General features: G+C 38.3%; 1 protein-coding gene across 1 annotated transcript in view; it reads left to right on the top strand.

Moving 5' to 3' along the window:
- Positions 1 to 26,844, top strand: part of KIF6 (kinesin family member 6) — a 187,566-nt gene that overhangs the window by 96,039 nt on the left and 64,683 nt on the right. The window contains exons 14-15 of the mRNA XM_049833729.1: positions 14,346 to 14,385; positions 23,013 to 23,115. Of these exons, the coding sequence (XP_049689686.1) occupies positions 14,346 to 14,385; positions 23,013 to 23,115 (143 nt within the window). The remainder of the gene's footprint in view (positions 1 to 14,345; positions 14,386 to 23,012; positions 23,116 to 26,844) is intronic.

Below are 26,844 nucleotides of genomic sequence, written 5' to 3'. Positions count from 1 at the left end.
GACTTTTAATAAGTTACTTTTTACAGTGCATTCATGTGCTAGGCAGTACAGAAAGAAGAGAGGAAAAATAGCAAAATACCAAAAATGGAATAATATCAGGTTATGGATGAAGTAGTCAGTGTGTTTGTTGTTTGGAACCTGCTTGATGCTCTTTTTCCTGACAAATGTAAAACTGAATTTATTATTACTGGACTATAATACTTTGAGCAGTCAAATATATAATACTGGCATACAGTTCTGGGGCTAAATTGATTTTTTTTTGTGGCTCAATGGAATGCCCGTCTTGGTTGGATTGAAAAATGTCATAAGGCTTTTTTTACCCAAGCATTTCTGCCAAGTGCGTACAGGAAGTGGCTTTGGCAGTTGTATCCAAACAAGTAACTTCATTTCCTGGAATCGTCTTTTTTGCAAAATGTGGACTTTAGGAAAGAAAATGTAAAGAGGGATGTTAAGGGGTAGAGGAAAGATCACCCCTAAAAGCCTCTGAAAAGAAGTTTGCCCAAGTTATCAAACTCCTTTTTTTCTAGATATAGTCACAACAGCATCATATAATTTATTTTTTCAAATTGATAGTTTCTTCATATAATAATAATAATATTAAAAATGTGTTGAGTATGACTGTACATAATTACTGAAACTATTATCTTTAGTAGGGTCCATTTCACAGTGGTCCATTATATGTCTGGAAAAAAGGAGACAGCATTTAGTGGTCATTGGCAAGGCAGCCATAAAATAGTTGCAATACAAGAGAATGTGTTGTATGACCACACAGGTTATAAAGGCCTATTAGCAGCCTGAGGTTTAGTAAAGCTTCTATTTACCACCATAAAAAAAAAAAAAAAAAAAAAAAAAATTGAAAGAGAATAGATTAGATGTTGTCAGGTATAATTTTCAGTTAAAAAGGAGACATGAGTTGATGTAATATTAAACATATTCTGCTAAAAATATGAAAAATTTTATCTGGCTGGTCAGGTGATATTTTTTATGCTATTGCAAATTCCATCTTTTTCTAGTCTAACTTGCTGGGTTTGAATCAAGCTTTATGTTTTTTCCTTCTCTTTTTTTGTTACTTTCTTAAGGTTACTATCCTGAATATTTCAATAACAGTGCCTGCAACCTTGTCACACTGCTGGACACCTGCCTATAATATAAGCACAGCCTTCATCTTCCTATGGTCTTAATCTTAGGGTCAAATCATAGATCTTTTTCAGATGGTTGAAAAGCAGTAGTTCAAAAGCTGTTTTGTATCAAATGGGTTTTTAAAGGGTCATTGCAAATGAGGGGCTATTTCAGAATTGCTAATAGGGAAAACAGTATGTTGAAAAATGTAGTAGCAATAAATCATACTGTGATCCATCAGATGGGAATCTTGAAAAAATTACCATTTTCTTACAAGTAATATTGCAATATCCTAAAGTTTAGAGAGAAAAGTAAATACTTAGGACAGAAGAAGTCTTAGTGTCAGAAAAAAATGCTACAAAGTTCACACATAATGGAGAAGTCAGAATATATCTTTTAATAATAGGTTTAGTTGGGTACTAATAGAAAGACAATATATGAAACAACTTAGTATAACTTGATTTATGTAGAATTTTTTTCAAGTCATTAAAGGTTCTTTTAGTGGATGAAGAGACAAGAAGAAATGCTTTAAAAGTAGTTCAGTATATTAATTAAAGCACGAGTAAAGATAAGCAAACTTTTTGTATACCTTTCCCAAATGGGAAAGGCTGTGCTTGCTAGGTCATAAATGGCAGCTGCTGTAAATTTGTTTTGGGGCGGAAGCTTTGCCTTTTCATTTTTATTTTTGATACTTCTTTCAATATTTTATCCTTTGCATAATCATCCATTTTTTGGTTTTGTAATGTTCACTTTTTCATTACTGACACAGAGAAACTTCAGCCAGTTGTCTTCTTTGCAGCTGTGCCCACTGACTACTTGTGCCACTCTTGTTATTCCTAAAGAAATTAAATTTCTTAGTAAGAAAATCTCGTGAATAATATATGAGCTTCTGCTAACATTTGCCTTTGTATGTTTCTGATTTTTCACTGAATATTTGTGATAAAGTATATTGTCTGACTGAGGTTGTTAGCTGGCTTGGAATCTTATTTTTGTTGTTTGTCATATTTTTCCTTCACGTTTACTATTGTTTGCATGCTTCTACTGCTGTGTGGACTTAAACTGTAAATAAAACAATTCAGCTTTACATTGCATTATAGAGGCAATATGTTGCATTGAATAAGATCCCAGACTGAGATGCAGGGCATCTGGTTTTTATTTCGGTCTTTATTATTTACTAGTTTGTGAACTTATACAAGTGACCTCATCTTTCTGAACCAGTTTCCTCAACTGTAAAATAAATTAGAGCTGCTGATCTTTCTTGATCACTTTGAGATTTCATGTTCAAAGGCCATCTGTAAGTGCAAAATCTTGGTTTTTCTAACATTGAGGAGCAGTTGAAATGATAGTGAATTAGAAGCAGAAGCCAATATAAAACCTTGGAAGTCTTGACTCTTCGTCAGCATAACTGTTGCAACACAGTTCTTGAAATTACTTCGCTTTATTAATAGCTAATTTGTTTGGGAAGCTTTGTTGAAAATCTAGATTATGTTGGCTACTTGAAATTCTGTGCAAGCATGGGTGAACATTTCTATGTATAGTATGTTTGATACTTACTGTAAACTCTAACAGTAAGCTGCATACAAATATATTTCATGCAAAGCCATCTCTACTTGCTCAGTAAAAGAAAGCAGAGTAAAGCACTCAGAGTGAGCTGGGAAAGTTCTGAGTGTTAAAATGATAGTATTTTTTATTATGAATCCTTTCTTCTGCAACACCTCCCCGCTTTGATCACCTCTATCTATATCATTTACATCCAGCTTTAGCTCTGGGGATAAATAATTCTAAATATTTCAGAAATTTCCTTTAATCTTTAAGTGTACAGAGAGATAGTGACATCAGTTTGAATAATGGCCAGCATTTGGAAGCAGAAGGAGAATGTCTCAGTTTTGTATGAGGAGCGTTAAAACAATTTTACATATGGGAATACTGGAAGAAAAAGTCAGAGTTCCGGGCAGACATCCTTGTGATTTTGAGCAGGTTTATTTAATTAACTAAAGCCTAATACAAGAGCTCATGGCTCTAAGTTACAGAACATTTAATATCAAAGTAAGCTTGTATGACAAAGAATTTCCATAACATATTTTCCCATTTCGATCTTAAGGAAAACAAGCAGTTTAAAGCCATCAAATAAACATAGTGTACTTGGCATTCAGGAAGAATTACGCTATTTTTCTAGTGATAGTCACTTATTTCAACAGATTTCCAAGGGGCAAAACCACTCTTAATTCTATGTCTTGACATAAGCAGATTTAGAGCTACAGAGGTTATTGGTGCAAAAATTATCTTTTGATCCGTTGCTGCATACTAACCATATAGTTCAGCTGGTTACAAAGTTTGGTTAAAAAGGAATTGAAAGAAGTAGCTTTTCACAGTGGGAATTGTGCCAGTATGAAATGGAATTTCACTCAAATACTTTACATGACATGATTATTTTTTTTTCCTAAGTGAAGTTCCCGAATATAGCTACTGAGACCATTGAATTTCACCAGAAGACCTCTCTTGTAAGATGAGTTAGAGACAATCAGTTTTGCCATTAATATGACTGAGACAAGAATGTCATCAGTTCTGATTAAACTGAGAGTTTTTCAAATCGCAGAAACAAAGACAATAATTAAGATGCAGAAGAACCCAGATTACTTGACTTTTTTTTTTATTCTCAATTTTAATGCAATAGACATGTATTAGGCATCATAACTACATTTTTCCTTTTCTCTTTTTATGTACTTTGGAAACTATAGTTAGAATAACTAAAGCTGACAAATTGGTAGGAGCAGACTCTGTAGAGAACAGTTTTAAGTGATGTGAAAAGTGTTGCATGTTATTGTGCAGTTGTATACATGTTTTATAAAAGAAAAATTATTTTTAATTTAAATAATGAAGGTTGCCTTCTAATATTAGAGATATTTTTTTAACTTGTTCATTGTCAGGAGGGAGAAAGATTTTGCATCTCTGTGCTTATCCATATGTGCTTGTACATATATTAGCTGTCTCTCTGATTTCTGTGAATATACTTGGGAGAAAAAATTGCCAGCACATGTTTATTTGCAGGATAATTTAGCTTCTAAATTAATTTACTTTCTATCATTAGTGTGAGGATGGCAAAAAAATGTGTAAACTAATAATAAGTGATCTGTAACCACTATAATCTTTCATAGGCACATGGAATTTAAAAGACAATATATGTTTCTATAAATAGTCATCCTCCAATAAGACAAAAAGAGAAATGGTCAAGAAGCTTCTGAAGATGCATTGATAGGTTTCTGGAAGACAAATATTCTGTGAATTATTATAAGCAAATAGATGTTGCCATATCCTAGGATTTATTTTACCACACTGCAGTATCAAATTGCTTTCTGACTTTTATTTCATGGGGAATGATTGCTGCACATAAAGACAAGGAATGATTATTTTGCTGAATGTGGGTGTTTATTGTTACAGCAGCAGGACATACTGTTAATGGGATAGACTACACCAACCCATAACTACAGGGTAGAAGGTACTTCCTGCCTCTAGGGACAATTTAAGATGGAAACTTCATCAAAAAGTTGAATTAATTTTACCATGGTGAGGTTTCAGGGATTAAATTTGGAGTTAATATGTACACTCTGGTTTCAAAATTATATTTGTAAACCCTGATGTGATTATTTCTAATATTTCCTCTGAGGACAGAAAATAATGTGAATAGCACAGATCTTTTGGTCAGCTTAGCAGCAGTTATGAGGTCTTAGCTTTGTCTGCCTATTCATTCTTCCTTTAGTAAGACAGAAATTCATTCTCTGCAGTGGACCTGCCTTCAAAGAAGGTATCTTAATCACTTCAGTGGCCCAATAACCATGGTGGGATTTCACCTGCAGAGTATGGGAGAGTGGGAATTAATTGCCCACTAACTTTACATTGTTCATAGCTTTTTGATTCTAAGCTAAAAATATAAAAGTTTCTTATCATTAAGTAGTAGTTCTTTATTTAAAAGCATTAAGATATATTTAACAAAAAACCCTTACTCCAACTTTTTGCAGCAGCAATAGTGTAAGCACTGTTCATGGCCAGTCTCATCCCTGTGCTGTTTCCAACATGTTGTGTGCCTGAGGTATGTGGCCTGAGGTTGTCAAGTGGAGAATTCATTTTAAATTAATATGTTCCTCTTTTGTTAGCCTTTATGTCCCTTCTCAGTTCTGGGAGCAGTACTCTAGTTAGACATAAAAGGTGTTCATCATTCATAATCCTCCAGTAGATGCAAAGGGGAAAAGTCCAGGAGAATCCCTGGATGGAAGGGAAGAGGCTTTGAGAACTGGCTGCAAAGGGCTAGACATGCTATGTAGTAAAGAATGGAGCTTCATCAGAGGCCTGACTTAAATGCCTCTATGCAAATGCATGTAGCATGGAAAATAAACAAGAGGAGTTAGAGGCGTGCACACTTTTGCAGGGCTATGAACTTATCAGCATCACAGAGATGTGGTGGGATAGGTCTTATGGCTGGAGTGTTGGAATGGAAGGATACAGACTCCTTAGGAAGGACGGGCAGGGGAAACGAGGAGGGGGTGTTGCCCTCTATGGCAATGACCTGCTGGAGTGCATGGAGCTCCACCTGGGGATGGATGAGGACCTGACCAAGAGCCTATGGGTCAGGATTAAAGGGAGGGCATTCTAATGAGGGTCTGCTACAGGCCACCTGACCAGGAAGACCAAACAGATGAGGGCCTCTATAGACAGTTAGGAGCAGCCTCACATTCACAAGCCCTGATCATCATGGGGAAATTCAACCACCCTAATATCTGTTGGAGGGACAACACAGCAGGGTATAAGCAATCCAGGAGGTTGCTGGAATGCGTTGATGACAAATTCCTTCTTGAAGTGATAGAGGAGCCAATGAGGGGAGGTGCTATGCTGGACCTTGTCCTCACCAACAAGGAGGGGCTGGTGAGGAATCTGAAGCTTAAGGGCAGCCTTGGCTGTAGTGACCATGAAATGCTGGAGATCAAGGTCCTTTAGGGCAGCAAGGAGGGCATACAGCAAGCTCACTACTCTAAGATTCAGGAGATCAGACTTTGGCCTTTTCAGGGATCTGCCTGGTAGGGTGCGATGCGATAAAGCCCTGGAGGGAAGAGCGGCCCAAGAAGGCTGGTTAATATTCGAGGGTCACCTCTTCCAAGCTCAGAAGCAATACAGCTCAACAAATAGGAAGTCAGGCAAAAACGTCAGGAGACCTGCATGGATGAACAAGAAGCTCCTGGACAAAATCAAACACAGAAAGGAAGCCTACAGAGGGTGGAAGCAAGGGCAGGTAGACAGGGGGGAATACAGAGAAATTGTCCAAGCAGTCAGGGATCAGGTTAGGAAAGCTAAAGCCCTCATAGAATTAAATCTGGCCAGGGATGTCAAGGGCAACAAGAAAAGCTTCTATGGGTACATTGGTGATAAAAGGAAGACTAGGAAAAATGTGGGCCCTTTCAAGAAGGAAGTGGGAGACTGGTTACCTGTGACATGAAGAAGGCTGAGGTACTCAATGACTTTTTTGCTTCAATCTTCACCCACAATTGCTCCAGCCACACTGCCCAAGATGCAGAAGGCAAAGTCAGGGACTGGGAGAATGAAGAAACACCCACTGTAGGAGATCAGGTTCAAGACCATCTAGGGAAACTGAAGGTGAACAAGTCCATTGGACTTGAGATGCATCTGTGGGTCCTGAGAGGACTGGAGGATGAAGTGGCTAAGCCACTATCCATCATATTTGAGAAGTCGTGGCAGTCCAGGGAAGTTCCCACTGACTGGAAAAGGGGAAACATAACCCCGATTTTTTAAAAGGGAAAAAAGGAAGACCTGGGGAACTACAGGCCAGCCAGTCTCACCTCTATGCTTGGCAAGATCATGGAGCTGAGCCTCCTGGAAACTATGCCAGGGCACATGGAAAATAAGGAGGTGATTGGTGACAGCCAACATGGCTTCACTAAGGGCAAATTGTGCCTGACAAATTTGGTGGCCATCTATGACGGGGTTACAGCATTGGTGGATAAGAGCCGAACACATCATCTACCTGGACTCGTGCAAAGCATTTGACACTGTCCCGCATGACATCCTTGTCTCTAAATTGGAATGACGTGGATCTGATGGACGGACCACTCAGTGGATAAGGAACTGGCTGGATGGTCGCACTCAAAGAGTTGCTGTCAATGGCTCGATGTCCAAGTGGAGAGCAGTGAGGAGTGGCATTCCTCGGGCGTCAGTATTGGGACCGGCACTGTTTAACATCTTTGTCAGCGACATGGACAGTGGGATTGAGTGCACCCTCAGCAAGTTTGCTGATGACACCAAGCTGTGTGGTGCGGTTGACACGCTGGAGAGAAGGGATGCCATCCAGAGGGGCCTTGACAGGCTTGACAGGTGGGCCTGTGCAATCATGAAGTTCAACAAGGCCAAGTGCAACATCCTGCATGTGGGCCAGGGCAATCCCAAGCACAAATACAGGCTGGGCAGAGAATGGATTGAGAGCAGCCCCGAGGAGAAGGACTTGTGGGTATTAGTGGATGAAAAACTGAATATGACCCACCAATGTGCGCTTGCAGCCCAGAAAGCCAATTGCAATCTGGGCTGCATCAAAAGAAGCATGACCAGCCGTTTGAGGGAGGTGATTCTGCCCCTCTACTTCACTCTGGTGAGACCCCACCTGAAGTACTGTGTTCAGCCCTGAGGCCCCCAACATAAGAAAGACATAGACCAGCTGGAGTGAGTCCAGAGGGCCACAAAAATGATCAGGGGACTGGAGCTGCTCCCCTATGAGGAAAGGCTGAGAGAGATGGGGTTGTTCAGCCTTGAGAAGAGAAGGCTCCAGAGAGACCTTACTGCAGCCTTTCAGTACCTAAAGGGGGCCTACAGGAAAGATGGGGAGGGACTCTTTAACAGGGAGTGTAGTTGTAGGATGAGGGATAACGGTTTTAAACTGAAAGAGGATAGATTTAGATTAGATATAATGAAAAAATTCTTTACTGTGAGGGTGGTGAGACACTGCAACAGGTTGCCCAGAGAAGCTGTGGATGCCCCATCCCTGGAAGTCTTCAAGACCAGGTTGGATGGGGCTTTGAGCAACCTAGTCTAGTGGAAGCTGTCCCTGTCCGTAGCAGGAGGCTTGGAACTAGATGATCTTTAAGGTCCCTTCCAACCCAAACCATTCTATAGTTGTAACAATCCATTTTTAGCTATTTGAAGATGACATAACTGTTAGCGGGGAGCTCTCACGTTCAGTGTTATTAATTTAAAACATAGAGATATATACATATTTAGTGGATATTTTCACAATAATATTGGAAATTAAAGATTGTATTTCAGGTGAGGTTTTTTGTTTGTTTGTTTCGTGTAATGCAAATTCTTTTATCTTTTTTTGTAATGATGCACTTTAAAATGCATGGCAGTGAAGTTTGGGAAAATGACGTACAGGAATTGCACTAATGCTGCATTAAAACTAAGTTTCCGAGCTCATCAAGTGATAGTACTGCTTGGGGAACTTTACATTCCTGTTTTAAATTACATCTTCAATTTAAAACATAGAGAGTTTTAAGTATTGCTTTGAAATCAGATGGGTTGTTAGAATCCTACTTGTTTTCTCCAAATCTTTTTTGGTCTTCTTTGAGGAGTGCCTGTGCCAAGAGGAATAAACAAGGATATTTGCTTGAATTCCAGAAATACTTCTGTAGTATTAATGAAATTTCTCAAGCATTATTTCCTTCAAGCAATCTGAACTAGAGACACCACAAAAACATAGCTACTACCACATATTACTTTTAGTGTTGAGATAAGCAATGAGGGTTTTCATTGTATCATTTTGAGTTTACACATTTCTCCTTATATGTATGAAGTCCCAAATTTATCACACAGGTTTTGAGAGGCCTTTAGCTGATATATAGGATTGGATGGTGCAATACTAACTTTCATTGATTCTGATAACACTTTAGCCCAACTTCCTTCCATCCTCCTGCGCTCAAACATGTGCAAACATTTAGGTGTTGGGTTGCTTTTTTTAACTGCACTGAAACAGGAAGTTATACATCTTGAGTATTCAATTTATTATATATCAACACTAAGAAAAGAATATATCCACATAGTTAGCCTTCTGCAGTTGTCCTGTGGCTTTACAACAACTTTCAATGTCTGTTGTGAAATTGCCAGAGCGGAAGTACTGTCATACCTAAAGTAACTAAAGAGAGCTATCAATTAATACAATCAGATGATAGGAACTCTCTTGTCACATTAGGAACTTAGAAGCATGTAAGTAGATATTTGGTAGCAATAATTAATGTCGTATTAATTTATAACCAGAAAGAAAAATCACCTTACAAGGGCTTAGCCATCATAGAGTTTCTCAGTTATATTTCTGGTGATAAAAGCAGTATTTCCATTCAGTATACATGATTGTTTCTCTGCATAGATTGATATATTAGTAGAGTCTGATTGCATTTTTATTAAAATGCAGCTTTTCAAAGTTGTCTGTAAGCTATTGTGTAAAGAAAGCCACAGATCTATCTTAGAATTTCTTGAGCCTGAGCTGTGTTGGAAGAATACAGCTGGAGTTTATGTCTCTATCAGGCAGTCCCACTTATGTCTAATACATGGCTCCTTCTTACCAGCCTTCCTTGAGGTTATTATAGATACAACTCCTCTTCCTACTGAGGTCACTGTCCCTGATTGTTCATAATTGCCAGACTTCCTGCTCCTGCCCTTATCCACCTATCTGGGCTTTACTAGGTTAGCAAAGATTTGCTGTTTAAAATAAATTGATAAATTTTGACTTAAACCAGTTAGGGAGTACTCAAATGAACAATTCCGCTAGCCAGCGTGGCAGAGGAGTGGAGATGAATGGCTGGAAAGTTTTATCAGAACCTATTCTTCTGTGAAATCACAAAAGCAAAATTTTTCAGCAAGTACAAAACAGCAGTGTGATATATGTCCATGGTTAGAGTCCCCATGTAGCAAGGATATTTTTATGCATTAAAAATTTATGACAAAGAATACAGGAGTTTGGGGGTTTTTTTCTTTTGGTTGGGGGGGCGTTTTTTGGTGGTACAGACCTCTAAAAGGATCATTCTGCAGGAAGGAATACATGATTTTGTGGATTATAGTAGGCAAATGAGATTAAATCAAATAGCACTAAATGCAAAGTCATGAGTTTAGGACCTAATGAAAGAGCTGTTGCTTATTAGCTCAATTAACAAGTCATGTGTAAGATCTCATTTAGAATGTCTTATCTACATCTAAGCACTTTGGATTAAATAAAGAAATCAAACTGAGTCAATAACTGAAAAGAGCCTTTTTAAGAAAATGGGAGTGTTGTTTTAGAACAAGAAGTTAAACTTTTACTTTTTTTAATGAAAGTTGCAAGGAAATTAATTATGAAACTTTGGAGTTAATATCAAGCAGAGAGAAATTATATGTGGCTAAATGATAGTATTGATTGCAAAATATCAAACTGATGTGAAGTGGTAATGAATACTATGAGACAATAAATTAGAAGGTTTGTAACATCAAAGGTGGGAAATTCAGAAGCAGCTTTCTAAGCAAGGTAATTGAAGTGAGAAATTAAAATTTTCTGTGTTATAAAATTGTAAAAAGTGTATGATAGGAAAGAAGTGATCTTACAGTTAGAAATTAGCCTGTGGGTATGAAAATTTTAAGGCTCAACTTGCTATTTTCTCTGAGAGGATGTTGAAGATTTCATTACTGTTTCTTGATCATGATTGCTACATTGATTTTATCCTGTTTGATTTGTTGAAATGCTTGGCTGAGTGCCACTTCCCCTTTGTGAAGACATGCTGACTACTTCTGATGATTTTCTTGTCCTTCATATGCCTGGAAATGGTTTCCAGGATTAGTTGCTCCATCACCTTCTCAGAGATTGAGGTGATACTGACTGGCCTGTAGTTCCCTGGGTCCTTCTTGCCCTTCTTAAAGATAGGAGTGATGTTTACTTTAGCCTTCAGAAGCTTCTGCCAGTCACCTTGATTGATCAAAGATTATCAAGAATGGCCTCACAATAACATCATCCGGCTCCCTCAGCACTCGTGGGTGCATCCCATCAGGGCCCATCAACTTCTGTATGTCCCATTTGCTTAAGTATTCCCTGACCTGATCCTCTTCCATGAAGGGTATGTCTTCCTTAATACAGACTTTCCCCCTGTTCTCTGGGAGCTGGAATAACTGAAGGCTGGTCTTGCTAGTACAGACTGAGGCAAAGAAGGCATTCAGTATCACAGCCTTTTCCATGTCCCGTGTGCCTGACCTCATTCAACAGGGGGGGGGGCACATTTTCCCTAGCCTTTCTTTTGTCACCTAGGTACTTATAGAAGACCTTCTTGTGGTCTTTGACATTAAGCCATTTTTTCTATGTTGCTTTTTATGTAACCCAGTACAAGAATGCAACAATTAAACATCAACATAAGATCAGTACATATATGTTTAATATACAGCTCACATAAAATCAATATGAATATCCAGTGTCACTGGAAATAAGCAATGGCTTCAGTCTCGACAGGCAAAAGAATTTTCATAAAAACAAAGGGAAGACACCTTATTCTTGGTTTCTCTCCACAAAGTAAAATTACTGGGGATGGAAATGGTTGTGTTGGGTTAACATTGGCTGGACGCCAGGTGCCCACCAAAGCCGTTCTATCACTCTCCCCTCCTCAGCTGGACAGGGGAGAGAAAAATATAACAAAGAGCTTGTGGGACAAGATAAGGACAGGAGAGATCACTCACCAATTACCGTCAAGGGCAAAACAGACTCAGTTTGGGGAAAATTAACTCAATTTATTACAAATCAACCGGAGTAAGGTAATGAGAAATAAAACCAAATCTCAGAACACCTTCCCTCCACCCCTCCCTTCTTCCTGGGCACAACTTCACTCCCAGATTTCTCTACCAAACCCCCACAGTGGCACAGGGGGACGGGGATGGGGTTTACGGTCAGCACACGTTATTTTCTGCCCCTTCATCCTCCTCAGGGGGAGGGCTCATCACACTCTTCCCCTGCTTCAGCATGGGGTGCCACCCACGGGAGACAGTTCTCCATTAACTTCTCCAACGTGGGTCCTTCCCACCGGCTGCAGTTCTTCATGAACTGCTGCAGCATGGGTCCTTTCCATGGTGTGCAGTCCTTCAGGAGCACACTGCTCCAGCATGGGTCCCCCACGGGGTCACAAGTCCTGCCAGAAAACCTGTTCCATGGGCTCCTCTCTCCACAGACCTGCAGGTCATGCCAGAAGCCTGCTCCAGTGTGGGCTTCCCATGGGGTCACAGCCTCCTTCAGGAACACACCTGCTCCGGCGTGGGGTCCTCCACAGGCTGCAGGTGGATATCTGCTCCACCATGGACCTCCATGGACTGCAGGGGGACAGCCTGCCTCACCATGGCCTTCACCACAGGCTGCAGGGGAATCTCCGCTCCGGCGCCTGGAGCACCTCCTCCCCCTCCTTCTTCACTGACCTTGGTATCTGCAGGGTTGTTTCTCTTACATGTTCTCACTCCTCTCTCCAGTGGCTGTTTCCATCTGTCCCAACTTTTTTTTTCCCTCTTAAAAATGTTATCACAGAGGCGTTACCACTATCACTGATTGGCTCGGCCTTGGCCGGCGGCGGGTCTGTCTCAGAGCTGGCTGGTATGGGCTCTGTCGGACACAGGGGAAGCTTCCAGCAGCTTCTTACAGAAGCCACCTCTGTAAACCCCCTCCCCCCGGCTACCAAAACCTTGCCACACAAAACCAATACAATGATCTATTACTTTTTAACAGTTTTCAGTAGCACTGCAAAAGGTCTTGATATAGGCACATTTTGGTATCCTAAAAATTTGATCAGCTGTTTATTATTTTTTTTTTGTCACAAGGACTGTTACTACTTAAAATCTTTTCCATTTTGATTAATTTATCAGTCTTTCCATAGAGCCAGGATTTCTCTTCTTGGAAACAATGATTGCTAATGGCTGTAACTCAAACCTATGTGAACTGAAGTAAACTTTCTACAGTATATTAAGAATGTTCAAGTTAAAATTTCTCTTTCTGCTGAAGAAATCTGTTTCTGAAGGTTTTATTCTTAGAATATTAAAAGTAACTAGTATTAATGTGTTGCATAATTTTGTTCTTAAAAAGGTAATGTGCATGCTGTTTGTCATTAATGTCAGCAAAAATGACATTATTTGTTCTACTTTATCCTATTTTTAGTGAATAGGAGGATCTTGGTAAAACTCACTTAATATGGCTATAATTTGCATTTTTAATAAAACATTTTGATGAATGCCTCTATTCAAAATGTTTTATTAAAGATGCAAATTATAGCTTTATTTAAACCTCCTCAGTCTTCTGTGTTAACACTGATTCAGAAGGCAAGTACACTTGTACTTCTGTTTGGCAAAACTGGTTTTAAAAAAGGATATATATAGCGTTCAGAATATTTTTCTTTTTTTTTACAATGTACAAAGATTTAGTGTTTCCTTTACAATTCAATCCTTCAATATAGATTTTAATTTTTTGCATTCAAATAAAATAGATATGGTCAAAAGAGTTTTAAAAAGAAGTAAAAAGCCATTAACAGCTGAGGAAAGTCCAAAATAATGAGCTGAAGTTTTAGCTAAAGGTAGCTATATGTTTTGTAAGAACAATTTGATAAAGTTTTGAAAAGCTGAATTGAAAATTCAGGAAAGAAGTTAGTCAATTTGTTTTTATGTATAAGTCCAGGTCCCATTGTTTTCTCCTCCTTTTCTACTTTGGCTCCTATATCAAAACCATTACAGATAAAAATGGAAGATATATATATATACATTACAAGTATTGGTAATAACTACTCGCTTTCTACATGCACTACCAACTACTTAGGCTTACTAAAATGCACCTTTTGTGTAGCACAAGAGGCACAATGTGCTTAATTCCATAAAGAATTCAACAAATTACAGTCAGGGTAGGTGTTAAAGAGTGTGCAGGCACCTGAGCAAAGTTACACAAGTGATCTCTAAAACTCTGCTGTTGCATGTGCACAGGACTCCCATTTTGACTATGCTGAACTTCTGGAGCTTATCACATGCCTAGAAGTCCTCAGTTCTAAGATTAGTTAAAACTCCTGAAAGCTCAATTTTGTGTGTAGAGTACAGTTAATACACATTGACTGCTTTGACCAATGTTATATAAACATCAGCAATGACATGAGAAAGAAGGGATGCTGTCTGTAATGTAGCAATTACAGGACTTGTTCAGGAAGGGAGAAAATGCTTCTTTACTACATGAGTGCTTGAAATTTAGTGTGGTCATTGCTGAGGAATAACATGCCTAATTATGTTTTAAAATCTGGACATTAGTACACAACAGGCATCATTCTCTGAGCCAAACTCCAATAAAGCTTCAATAGAGCAAGAATCAAAGTTCATACTTTTACAAAGTTTGACTCATTTCTTAATTGCTAATTTCCAGCTGCCAGAAGGAATAAGCAGCTGGATTTCTAAAGGTCATTCATCTTGAATGTAAATAGGTAGTAAATTTTAAAATTAGTTAACCTAGGTTGTTGACTGGCAAGAAGAGATAGCTTACCATGGAACGTATCTCATGGTTTCTTCTCTCAGCTCTCTACCTCAGCATACCCCATTCTTTTGGTGCTGGAGTTCCTGCTGGAAAAGAAGAAGGACCAATTTCTCATGAAGCAGCTCCTGTAATCCTGTAGTTTATAGCATGAAATATTAAGATAGCCCCAAGCTGGTACTAATTGATGGCGTACCCACTGCAGACATTTTTTTCTTGTGCATACAGGCTTCTACTTCAGAAAACCTCAGTATCTTAATAAAGAATAAAGCTAAAATGTAATATGAAATTGAAAGTACAGTAAGTTTCCAAAACCAGATTGATGTTTATAACAAGTCATTTTTTCTCTGCTAAACTGCTCTGAAAATGAAATATGCCTCTTTTGTGGTTTATGGTGTTACCGGCAAGGTTGGTGGTGAAGATGATTCTCCAGGCACCAAAAATACATGGAGATCTTTACAGATGTCCCTATCAAAAAACTTCACTTGCATTTGGTCCAAGCTGTCATGACTCCACTGATGTAGGTCGTAATTTCATAAAGCTATTAAAATAGTCTTATCCCACCATTCAGATTCTTTTTTCCAAAACCAAGAAAGATATATGGAAGAGGAGAATTTAAATACCATATCTACCACTCAAAACAGCACAGAACATGTAAATGAGGCAAATTTTGTTGAGAGTATTCTATCTGTTTTTAAACATGTTGGTCTAGTTGAAAAAGGGAGACAAGTTTTTGAACATAAAAATGCTTTTTCAGGTCTAAAACAGAAGCGGCAAATGTTGTTACTGCAACATGGCAAATACATGAAGGATGTCAAAACATACACATTTAATTTGCTATTACTCAATCTTAACTGAAATCTTCGTCTTAAGCACAGTAGTCTAAAGTTGATAGGTGACTCAAGTGCCTAATGTATTGGCCCTTTCTTATATTTAGTAAAATTTTTACAACTGCATGAACTGTTGAAGGGAACAGATTTAGACTCCTACAAAAAAGAGGGAAAAGCACAGTCTATTTCTAATATCCAGTATTTAATGTAAATTGCACAATGCAGTATAAGATATATGCCCTGTTTTATAAGAAGTTACCTGAAATGTGTGATCCTGGCATAAGCAAAAGTGAATCTTATTTATTTAGAAGTGGCAGCACCACTGGGGGGGGTTTCCTAAAGTTCTTGTGGGTTTGAATTCATACTTTCCTTTGTATCCATCCCCTGAGCTTCTGCCAAGCCTACCATGCTTCATTTCAGGCTCTCTCTTTGTACCTACAATTAGGGACTTTCAATGTCTGTATGTATTATACAATCAAATATGATCTCATAGGCAGCTTTAAAGAAGTAAATGGTTGCAAATAGTAGCTGAAAAATATTTTTTTCTCTTTTGGGACATACAAGCTGTCATACATGAAATGTAAAATATTTCTGCAATAATGTTGGCATCAGAACATGAGAAAAAACTTGGTTGTATCAATAGTTACACTACTGTATTCCTCACTGCTGATAGCTGCAAACATTTTGTTCATGCTAAGTAGCCTCTAACTGCACCCTCGGCTCCTCTACTCCTACTCTGGATTTGATAACTGCTGCCCATTGGGTCTTCAAAGAAAATAGAAATGCATAACTAGGTAACATAAAAGTAGGCATGCTGTAAATGCTAGTGCAGATATTCTGCAGCATCTTGAAGCCATGACATGTAATCTGAGAAATTATTAAAATCCATAACTAAAAGAAACAGAATCAGACCAAAATGGTCCTGTTAACTGAGTCTAACGCATCCTAGGAAAATATGTGCTGTATCAGGTGAAGGTGATGATGGTATATTAAGCTGCTATTAACAGGGGGTTTTTATCCTGTAATTCTCAGTAGCATTGTGCTTTGCAACGTTTGGCAGGTAGATAAACTAGTATACTAATTTTCCAGAAGAGGAAAATGAGGGAAAGAGATTTCAATAGTTTCAATCTTTTCACATTGAGAACACTCTAAGGTTCAATCTGGTATCAGAATTACCACATGTCAGTAAGGAGTCTAAAGTTGCATTTATGACTGTTGTTAGGCACTAAAGTCATGTGGCTTTTGTTGCAAAAGTAGAACTATTAAAAACATACAGCTGGGTTAATATGAAAAATATTTTTCTTACCTGTACTGTTACCTGTGATTTTTTAAAATAATGAAACTGAAGAAAGTCAACATGATGAAATTCAGCTATCATATCTCATTTGGGGTTTTGTTGTTGTTGTTCTGTGGTCCTGGACAATCTTAAAACAGTGAATTTCATCTTGTTTTAAATTAAATTTATACTCCATTTAACCTTTGTTTTTGAAATACCATTCAATATTTGCCTTCCTACTCCTGCAGAGGAATATTAATTAACATAAAAACCTACTCTTAATGAGATTCTTGTAAGTGGTTGTTTGGTGTTTTTTTTGGAAGCATTCCAGCTGAACTTCACAAAAATTTACATTTATCAAAGTTGACATTGTATGTAACATTTCATTTTTGTTCTCTTATTTTAGTAATCTTAAAGAAATACCATTTTTAGTCATTGCATATCTTCTAACAACATTCATTGCAGTAGAAATGGTGCTCGCCTTTGATTTGTGTCCGACATACTCTTGTAAAAGTTTGTTCTTTGCTGTCAGGCATTTGCAGTGTTTAATTTAGTGGTGATTTCTCTTCTGCTTATAAATTATCTCAACATATATGGAATAGTTTGTCTTGTCAACCAATTAATTTTATGTGCATAAAATGATGCCTAGGTAAATGACCCATGCACCAATTAACTCAAGGGTTTGCACAGTAGAAATATATACTTGTGGAGTGCAGTTCGACCTGCCTACATCAATATTCAGTACTACAATAAACATGCTCATAATCTCAAGAAACTTCATTTTACCCTCTTCCTCCCCTGTAAATAAACAAGGAAACTCCAGAGCCAGCAAAATTAAATTATACCAATGTTTTATTTAGTTCATTGAGTCTGAATATTCTTGTTTTCCTTTGAGGCTTTTAACTTTCCCAAAGACTATGTTTTGCAGTTCAACACTGCAGGGGTACTGTGAGGAACCTTGTTTTATATCTTTCTCACTTCTGTTTTGCAGTGTAATGAAGATAGCCATATGTAATATACACGCTTTTCATGAAGAATTTAGCTGAGCTTTACAGTGGGGAAGTATTTGTTGTATATTGGTTTTGGGGTTGTTTTCCTATTTTTAAGTATTCATTCTTTATTGATTCATTATTCCCAAGCTCTGTTACAGCTCCTTTTTTCTGTTCTGAACAGATGGCTATGATATCTCGAGGGATCCTGGTAAAGATGTAATGAATTATGTTTATATGCAAATACTTCTAGTACCTTAGTTCTATTACAAAGACTTAACCAAATAATTTGTCTTTAGTTTCATTTGGAAGTGTCCACAGTTCCTTTGTTTGTATTTGATAATAAGTGGAAATACATAATAGCACGAACAGATTGACAGTCTTCATAAGCATGAAGACTCACAATTCACATTAGCTGTCATCCTGAAATTCTTCAGACAACCCTCACTTGAATGAGAACTTTCTTTGAGCAAAGGGGATTTTTTTGCTTCTATTAATTTCAGTGGAAGAGTTGACAATTCTCATCCAATAGAGCACTTAGTAGGAATGGAAAGACAAAGTCTTCTACCGTGAAAATGTAGTTTCTGCAAAACTGGTATGTGGGCAGATGTGGACAGATGCCTTTCTCATCAGAATATATGGTCTGAACAGCTATTCCCAAGAGTTTGACTTTGTTAACAGTCTTAACATTCCTCCCTCAGAACAGCTCAACTTGCAACCTTAATTTGTCTCTCCTGGAGAGTTATTTCCAATTCTTTTTGCAGGTTAAACTGGCAGCCTCTGGCATGAGGGCTGCTGGAACCTCCTTGGAGCTCTCATACCAAGACCAAAATCTGGTTACAAGGTGGGGTTGTGAGGAGACACTGTGATTCTGCTTCCTGACAAGATATCAATTTCATGCTATTGTTTGACAGATTTTTCCAGACTTAACTGGGTTTCATGCATTAAACTTTATGAAGGTCTTTTCCCTCTAAGCAATAAACCCTTTTTCAACAAACGAACCAGAAAAAAAGAAGGTGTCCAGTCTCAGTGCTCTGGAAGTGCCATTTCCAGTTTGAGCACTCCTGAAATCTTTATGAAAAAACACTAAAATAAAGTCCTTAAAAATTGTCCAGTATTTATAGACTGGGATCACTAAAGCAAGCTGCAATAGGATTTGTAGGTGTTGGATAAATTTAAAAATCAGTATGGTTATTTAAATATGTACAACCATGTTTGATCTCTTGTGGCAACAAAATAAGGTCTAAGTTTATACACTTGCATGCTCTTACCTTCTTAGATATAGTCCTTGAGTAATCCCTGTGGATACTATTTAACTTAAAAATAGCATTCAGCCCTATAATTTCTCTGCTGGCAGTTGAGCATCCAGTGCCACACTATACCCTACATGTTCTTTTAACTTCTTTTCCTAATTAAAGTTTATGAGGTACTCACAGTTGTTGTTTAGGATGGCTGTAAATAGCATTTGTATATGTAACAGCATAGAATAAATGATCTCTAAATTAGTTAGTGATAGAATAGGGTGCATAATATCTGCCGGTGACTTTGCTGATAAGTAGGCTTCTACCTGCTGTAAGCATACAACTGAGTCTTGAAATTGCTTTGATCTTTTCACGTCACCTCAAAAAGTAATCAGCCACATCCAAAAGCCTTATTACATTTTTGCTCAATGTATTTTGAACTATTACTGATTTCAGAAGTTTAGCCCTTTATCAATACTACAGCAAGCTGCTTATTTCTTGGTCATTTCAGATCTTGTTGCTCTAGTTCAGAGCTCGTGAGGCATCATTGTCATTCTGCTTTCTGACTTACCCAAGTTCAGTGGGACAGCTGCAATTTGCACACTTTACATGAGGAACCTATTGAACCAAAACTTTTTGCTTCATGTGAAGGTTGGTGGAGTGTACCGGATAGGAGTACAGACTGAAATCAAACCTTCAATGAGAACATTCTTAAACATTCAAAATCAGGATGTGTGTCAAACCTGAATTTTCCCAAAAATTCAGATGTTTGAATTTGCTGTAAATAATGATGGGTTTGCTGTAAATTTCACATTGGGCATTGGGCATATTTGTGAGTATTTTAATATTAAAGTCAATTTACACAATCTAACAGGAAAGGTATAATTAAAATTAAGTTGATACAAAATGTATCACTTTTTAATGCAACCCTGTCAACTGGGGTTTCATGAATGTGATTGCAAGAAAATTTTAAGCTTTTTCCAATGTTCTGAATTATTTTTATGGTAATGATTATTCCAGTTCACATTGTAATGACTTGATGACATGTGTTTCCTGTTTCTCATCCTGTAAGATATGATGATTCTTCCTTAGATAAGAATTTTCAAGTATTTATTTTGTAACACTATGCCACAGTATTAAAGAAGGAAAGGAGAAAATGTTTGACCTGTAAAAGAAATTGTTTTCTACAAGTTTAACAGTTTAGGTGAACTGTTTGACTACCTTGCCAAAAATGTGTCGTCATCAATGGTTTCTTTTTTCAATTCTGCTTTTATCCATAGCATGTATATATTGCTATACATAGGTTTCAATTTACAGCTAAAGAAAACCAGAAATTCAACAGCACTTTGTTTTAAAAGAACATGTAGCTTATTTGTTTCAATTAGGCCCAGGAGAAACAGCGTGCCAATATTAGGGCACCTTTGCACTTGAAGGCCATTTGAAAGAAGGTGAAGCTACTTTATGACATTGTACATTATTTAAGAAAATATAAGCAACGTATTTGAAGATACAACATCGACCATGGAGAAGGCATAATTTTTACTACTGAGCAGAATGAAAACACAACTACTCCATCAAGCTTCCAATGTTTCTTGCAGTCTTTTACTAGTATTAACATTGCTGTATTCCCTTATTATAATCCTAATGTCTCTGTCATTACCCACAGACTGCAACATTCTTCTGTAGGTGTTTTATGCTCATATTATGCTGAGGTACAATCTTAATGGTCCTTTTTAAGGTCCTTTCCTTAGATACCATTTTCAGAATGTGATTGTTTGCTACTTCATATATTTCTGTATTTTCTTAGAATGGAAAAATTTCCCCTTCCCAAGAGCTCTGGAGATCTATTTTTGTGTGCTTTGTTTGGCTGTACAAATCTGCTGCCTCTTAATGTAGCACTGGAGAATGATTATCAGATTACCTTTAATTTTGGTTGATGCATTTCTGCCAGGCAGAAACAATAATCACTGTAATAGTTTTGTTTTCCAAACTTACTTCTACTGTTTTTACTTCTACTCTCAAAGGCAGCACATTGCCGGAAGGGTTAAATACTTTACATTGCAGTGTTACATATGAGTAAGGGTGTTTCATTTTTTATTTTAGACTTAGCCATGAATTTCATCCAAGCTTCCTGCACTTAATACAAACTTTTTCTGCAACAAAAGCAATTCTAGAGGGTCAATTCAGGATGCATATTAAAATTAGTGCTGGTGATGGGATGAATGTGCTATAAAATTCTGCTTGCAAAGCTGCCGTTTTTTCTTCAAGTCAGGCATGAAACATGAACATTATATTCTGAGGTCATCATCACAGAAAAATGTATTTTCCTAAATCCTCTTGCTCCTTTGGATCACACAGCAGTAAAGACTGCACTGTATCTTTCTTTGATTTTCTTTTTCAAAAAGGGTGGAACATTTCTGTGTGCTTTGCCATTCAAACATTCCTGGTGGTTCTATTTTCAACTCAAAATTTTTAAATTAGTAACAGATGTGCTGATTCTTTTGACTGAAACAGAGGGCAAATTTTTCTACTGTATTTTTGAATAAAGTTTTTTAAACTTTTACTGATTATTGAACCCTGAGTGCTAGTTTTTGTTACCAGCCTTCACTGTAAACAGTATCTTACACCACAGAAATCTCACTAAAGTCAGTGGGGAGTAATCCTGATATTATGATGAGTGGCAGCAGAACATATCTGGAGTGACTATAAAATGCAGCTTATGGAGCTAGACCCCAATAAGGTGTAGCATCCCAGTATTGCATATCCCAATCTGTTTAGGTATGTTTTGTTAATGTATCATCCCCACTTACACCAAAATTGCAAAGCAGGTAGCCCAGAAAATAACTGGCATACATGCATACATATGTTATTGGTAGTGCTGGTCCATTGGCACAAAACCTATAGAAAACTCTTGCACAGCAGAACTCCCAGGAAACTTTATAGCTCTCGTGCACAATAGATTTGGGGGTCTCAATAGCTCTGAAGCAGGAAAGCAGGCTTGTGAGTAGGACAGAAGAAAGACACTAGAGGAAAAAAAACTAAAGGAGAATCAAATTCAAATTTAAGGAACATCATTCTGAGGTTTAAGTTGCAACCATGAGGTTGATTTAAGAGGTGGAGCTATTTTGCACTTTTCACACCGTTTGAGTGTGAGATTCTTCCCCCTTTCTGCTCCTGAACTATCTTCATTAATGTAATTTATTTAACTGCAAGTCTCATCCTTTCTCCTTGCTTATTTATTGACATATATGTACTTGTGATAACACAGATGCTGGTGTAATCTTTCTCCTTAAGCCTTTGAATTTTTTTGTTAATGATAATACAGATGCATGATTTCTTACTTGGATCTGTAGATCATCTAGCAATGAGAACTGATAAATAATACAGCCTGTAATACTTTTCCATAGTGATTTTTAAAAAGATTTGAAGGCCAAATAGGTCTTGACCTTCTGGCACACAAAAGGAAACAAACACCATATTGAAAATGTAAAAGGCAGGAACCAACCATTTATGTATTTAGAATACCTGCCACTTAAAAGGGGATGAAAAACATTCACTAATACACAATTAAAAGAAGGCTGAATTTTTTTCTTCCAAGAGTACTGAAAATATTCAAGGTATGTTTAGGGGCCAATATGAAACAGGGATGAAAGAAATACACAAGCAACTTTGTTGTGAAAATACCTCTGGCTCACACTTAAGAATATTTCACATATTTTTAAATTTTCAAAATTTAGTTTTACTTATGAACATTTTAAGTTGTCTTGAGAAATTATACAGCTCAAACATTCAGATTTTAGAGAAATGAAGTGAAATAAAATTAATTTGTCAGATAAGAGAAATCTTTTGTCAGAAATGCTTTCCCGTTGGTGGAACACTGAACTTAGTCTTCTGGGGGCGTTAAGACCCCTGGGCTGACTTGCTATATTTGTCTAAATAGGAGTTAAATAAATCAAAATCTGTGTCTTTTGATGACTCTGAAGTAGTTTCCTTTTTTTCTTTTTTTTCTTGGGGCAGGAGGAAAGATGTCACTTGGATGTCAGGAAGCTTTTGAAGTTTTCAGGCAGGACCATGCTGACAGTATAACCATTGAAGACAACAAACAGCTTCTAAAACAGAAGTGAGTGTCACAGCAATATTCCTCTGGGTTTATTCAGCTTATCTTTATAGACACATTGAAGCAATGTGGTAATGGCATTTGTGATCATGAATTACCTAAAGGAAGTAAGATCCATGTGACTGAATCAATTACTGTGATTTCCATTGTCAAAAATGCTTTACTGGCTTCAGCACTGAGTTGGACAGTAAGCTAGGAGATGTTTAACATATGCTTTTGTCTGTTGTTCCTAACTTGTTTGCCAAGTGATTTTAGCTGCTCTCTGCCAGTTTTGCACTCAAAACCAGAAATAATAATTTCCTTCTCCACATTTATTGTTAATGCTGGCAAAACACTTCAAAATCTTCTGGTGAAGATGGTGAGAATGGCAAAACATTGAAAACATGAATTTTCATAAAGCAGATTTTAAACATTTCACAAATTAAACCACCAACACTTGTCCATGTTGATTGGATAACAGTACTGTTTCAGTGTCCGTTTTTCAAGTGTTAACCCTCCTTGTACTACAAAAGAAACACAAGGTTTTGAGATTGGAGATTCCAAAAGCAGATCTTTCAATCTACTCTTGTAACTAACATTTCCCCTAACGGGTTGGTGGGGTTTTTTTCTTTTTCCTTTTTTTTTTTTTTTTTTTGTCCTGGGGTTTTCTCCTTCTCCAGGTTTCTCTTGCTTTCTTCTGCTTTCTTAATAACACAATTTTCCCACTTAACAGGCATGAAAGACATTGTTTTCAGGGTCACTGAGTTTTATACTCATTTACTTCAGTGAAATTGCAACAAGAAATGATCTCCACATCTCTGTGACTTATTCAAGATCTTGGTATTTATCACTTTTCTGATCTGTGACTTATTCAAGATCTTGCTATTTATCACTTTTCTGAACTGGTTAACTTTCTACCTGGGTCTGTAACTTTGCCACAGGGACCCAAATTGCCACAGTATTAGATGTATATAAGAATTTATCCATGTAAATTAGATGTTTAGTAATGCTTTTCTTCTGGTCAGTATATCAGATGCTGCCACATCACTGCATCATCACTGCATAAAGGATTACACTGCAATGATTTCTGACGTTGCTGTGTACTGAGCAGAACACTTTGTGGTCACAGCATGATAACGCAAGCAATACAGTTCTGAGCCGTCCCCTGCATTTCCTCTAGTTAATTGCAATTCTTCCATATTTTGTCTGTTCGTTATAACTATGAAGCAAACCGGTATTTCCTCCTGGTTTCAGAACATGTAAAAGATATGGGCAGGACCCACAGTTTGATGCCAGATTTGCTTTCCCTAAAGGACAAAGCAATTCAGACTAATGCCTTGGGTAACCCCTCTCTAATATGCACCAGCTGATTGCTGAAGTCAGTGCTAATGTGAATGTTGATACCCTGTAGCAAATCAGTTTTCCTCTGCTATTTGCAGTCATTTTTAGCAAAGATGCTTATAGCTCCAAGTTTACCGAGTTCATTAGAATGAATTTATATCAAATCCAGTCTGTAATTTGGAATGCAGCCTCTGAATTACCAGTTATACAAAAGCTCTGTTACCCAGCCAGTGTTCAAATTGCACAGGAAGAAGTCTGTGGACACCACATGTTTAAAGGTTACCATAACTTCCCTTTATATGTCAGCCTCTCATGTTAATAATTTCGTTTATAGTTGCATAACCACTTCTGTCATACCACAAACAGTATTTGGTTCACAAATTCCTTATTTTTAGCTGTCTCATTTTTTCCTTTGGGTATTTTGTGTAGATTTTCTCGGCTTGCTAATTATCATAGAATCATAGAGTAGATTGGGTTGGAAGGGACCTTTAAAGGTCATGTAGTCCAATGCCCCTGCAATAAGCTGGAACATCTTCAACTAGATCAGGTTGCTCAGAGCCCCGTCCAACCTGACCTTGAATGTTTCCAGGAATGGGGCATTTACCACCTCTCTGGGCAACCTGTTCCAGCGTTTTACAACCCTCATTGTGAAAAATTTCTTCCTTATATCTAATCTAAATCTACCCTCTTTTAGCTTAAAACCATTACCCCTTGTCCTATCACAACACGCCCTGCTAAAGAGTCTGTCCCCATCTTTCTTATAGGCACCCTTGAAGTATTGAAAGGCCACAGTAAGGTCTCCCTGAGCCTTCTCCAGGATAAACAAACCCAACTCTCTCAGCCTTTCCTCATAGGAGAAGTGTTCCATCCTTCTGATCAATTTTGTGGCCCTCTTCTGGACCTGCTCCAACAGGTGCATGTCTTTCCTGTGCTGAGGGCTCCAGAGCTGGACGCAGTACTCCAAGTGGGGTCTCATAAGAGCAGAGTAGAGGGGGAGAATCACCTTCTCCGACCTGCTGGCCACACTTCTTTTGAATGCAGCCGAGGATATGTTTGGCTGCCTGGCTGCGAGCACGCATTGCTGGCTTATTTCCAGCTTTTCATCCACTGGTACCTTGTCCACTGATGTAGTCACTCCCATCATAGAAAGCCACTAGGTTGGTCAGGCAGGACTTGCCCTTGTTGAAGCCATGCTGGCTGTCTCGAATCACCTCCCTGTCCTCAATGTGCCTTAGCATAGCTTCTAGCAGCATCTCTTCCATGATCTTCCCAGGCACAGAGGTAAGGCTGACAGGTCAGTAGTTCCCAGGGTCCTCTTTTCTACCCTTTTTAAAAATGAGTTCAATGTTTCCCTTTTTCCAGTCACCAGGGACTTCAACTGACTGCCATGATTTTTCAAATATCATGGAGACTGTCTTGGCAACTACCTCAGCCAATTCCTGCAGGACTCTGGGTTGCATCTCGTCAGGTCCTATTCCTCAGGAGGTCATGAACCAGATCTTCTCTTACAGTGGGGGGACTTTGCTCCTCCAGTCCCCATCTTGTAGTCTATCCACTTGAGAGGTGTGGGAAGAGAGATTACCAGGGAAGACTGAGGCAAACCTTCTCCTCGTCTGTTGTTACCAGTTTGCCAGTCTTGCTCATCACAGGGGGTACGCTTTCTCTGACCTTCCTTTTCTGGCTTACATACCTGTAGAAGCCCTTCTTATTATTCTTTTCATCCCTTGCCAAGTTCAGCCCCAGCTGTAACTTGGCCTTCCTGACCCTATCCCTACACAACTGGGCAGCATCCCTGTACTCTTACTAGCATAGCTGTCCCTGCTTCCACTGCCTGTGCATTTCCTTCTTGCCCTTCAGTTTGACCAGCAGGTCTTGACTCATCCATACTGGTCTCTTGCCTTCCTTTCCTGATTTCTTACACCTGGGGATCGAGAGCTCTTGTGCTTTATGGAAAGCATCCTTAAAGATCTACCAGCTCTCTTCTGCTCCCTTGTCCCCGAGGGCAGTTTCCCAGGGGGTCCTATTGACTAACTCCTTGAACAGCTGGGATTCTGCTTTCCTAAAATTCAAGGTCCTGACTTCATTCTTCATCTGACCCATATCCCTCAGGGCTGCGAACTCCACCAGTGCATGATCACTGCAGCCCAGGCTGCCTCCAACCTTGATGTCACTGATTAGCTCACTTGCGTTGGTGATCAACAGATCCAGTATCACATCCCCTCTGGTAGGGCTGTCTATTACCTGGCTTAAGAAGTTACCCTCAATGCATTCCAGGAGTTTCCTGGACCACGAACAACTCCCCATGCTACTTTTCCAGCAGATGTTGGGGTGGCTGAAGTCTCCCAGCAGGACAAGAGCCTGCGAGCACAGTGCCTCCTGTAGCAGTGCCTCTGGCAGCAGAGTGTCATCCAC

Source organism: Accipiter gentilis, chromosome 30, assembly GCF_929443795.1.
Source record: "Accipiter gentilis chromosome 30, bAccGen1.1, whole genome shotgun sequence".
Classification (NCBI taxonomy): domain Eukaryota; kingdom Metazoa; phylum Chordata; class Aves; order Accipitriformes; family Accipitridae; genus Astur; species Astur gentilis.
The sequence above is the reverse complement of the archived record's forward strand: the minus strand, read 5'-3'. Positions and strand labels throughout refer to the sequence as shown.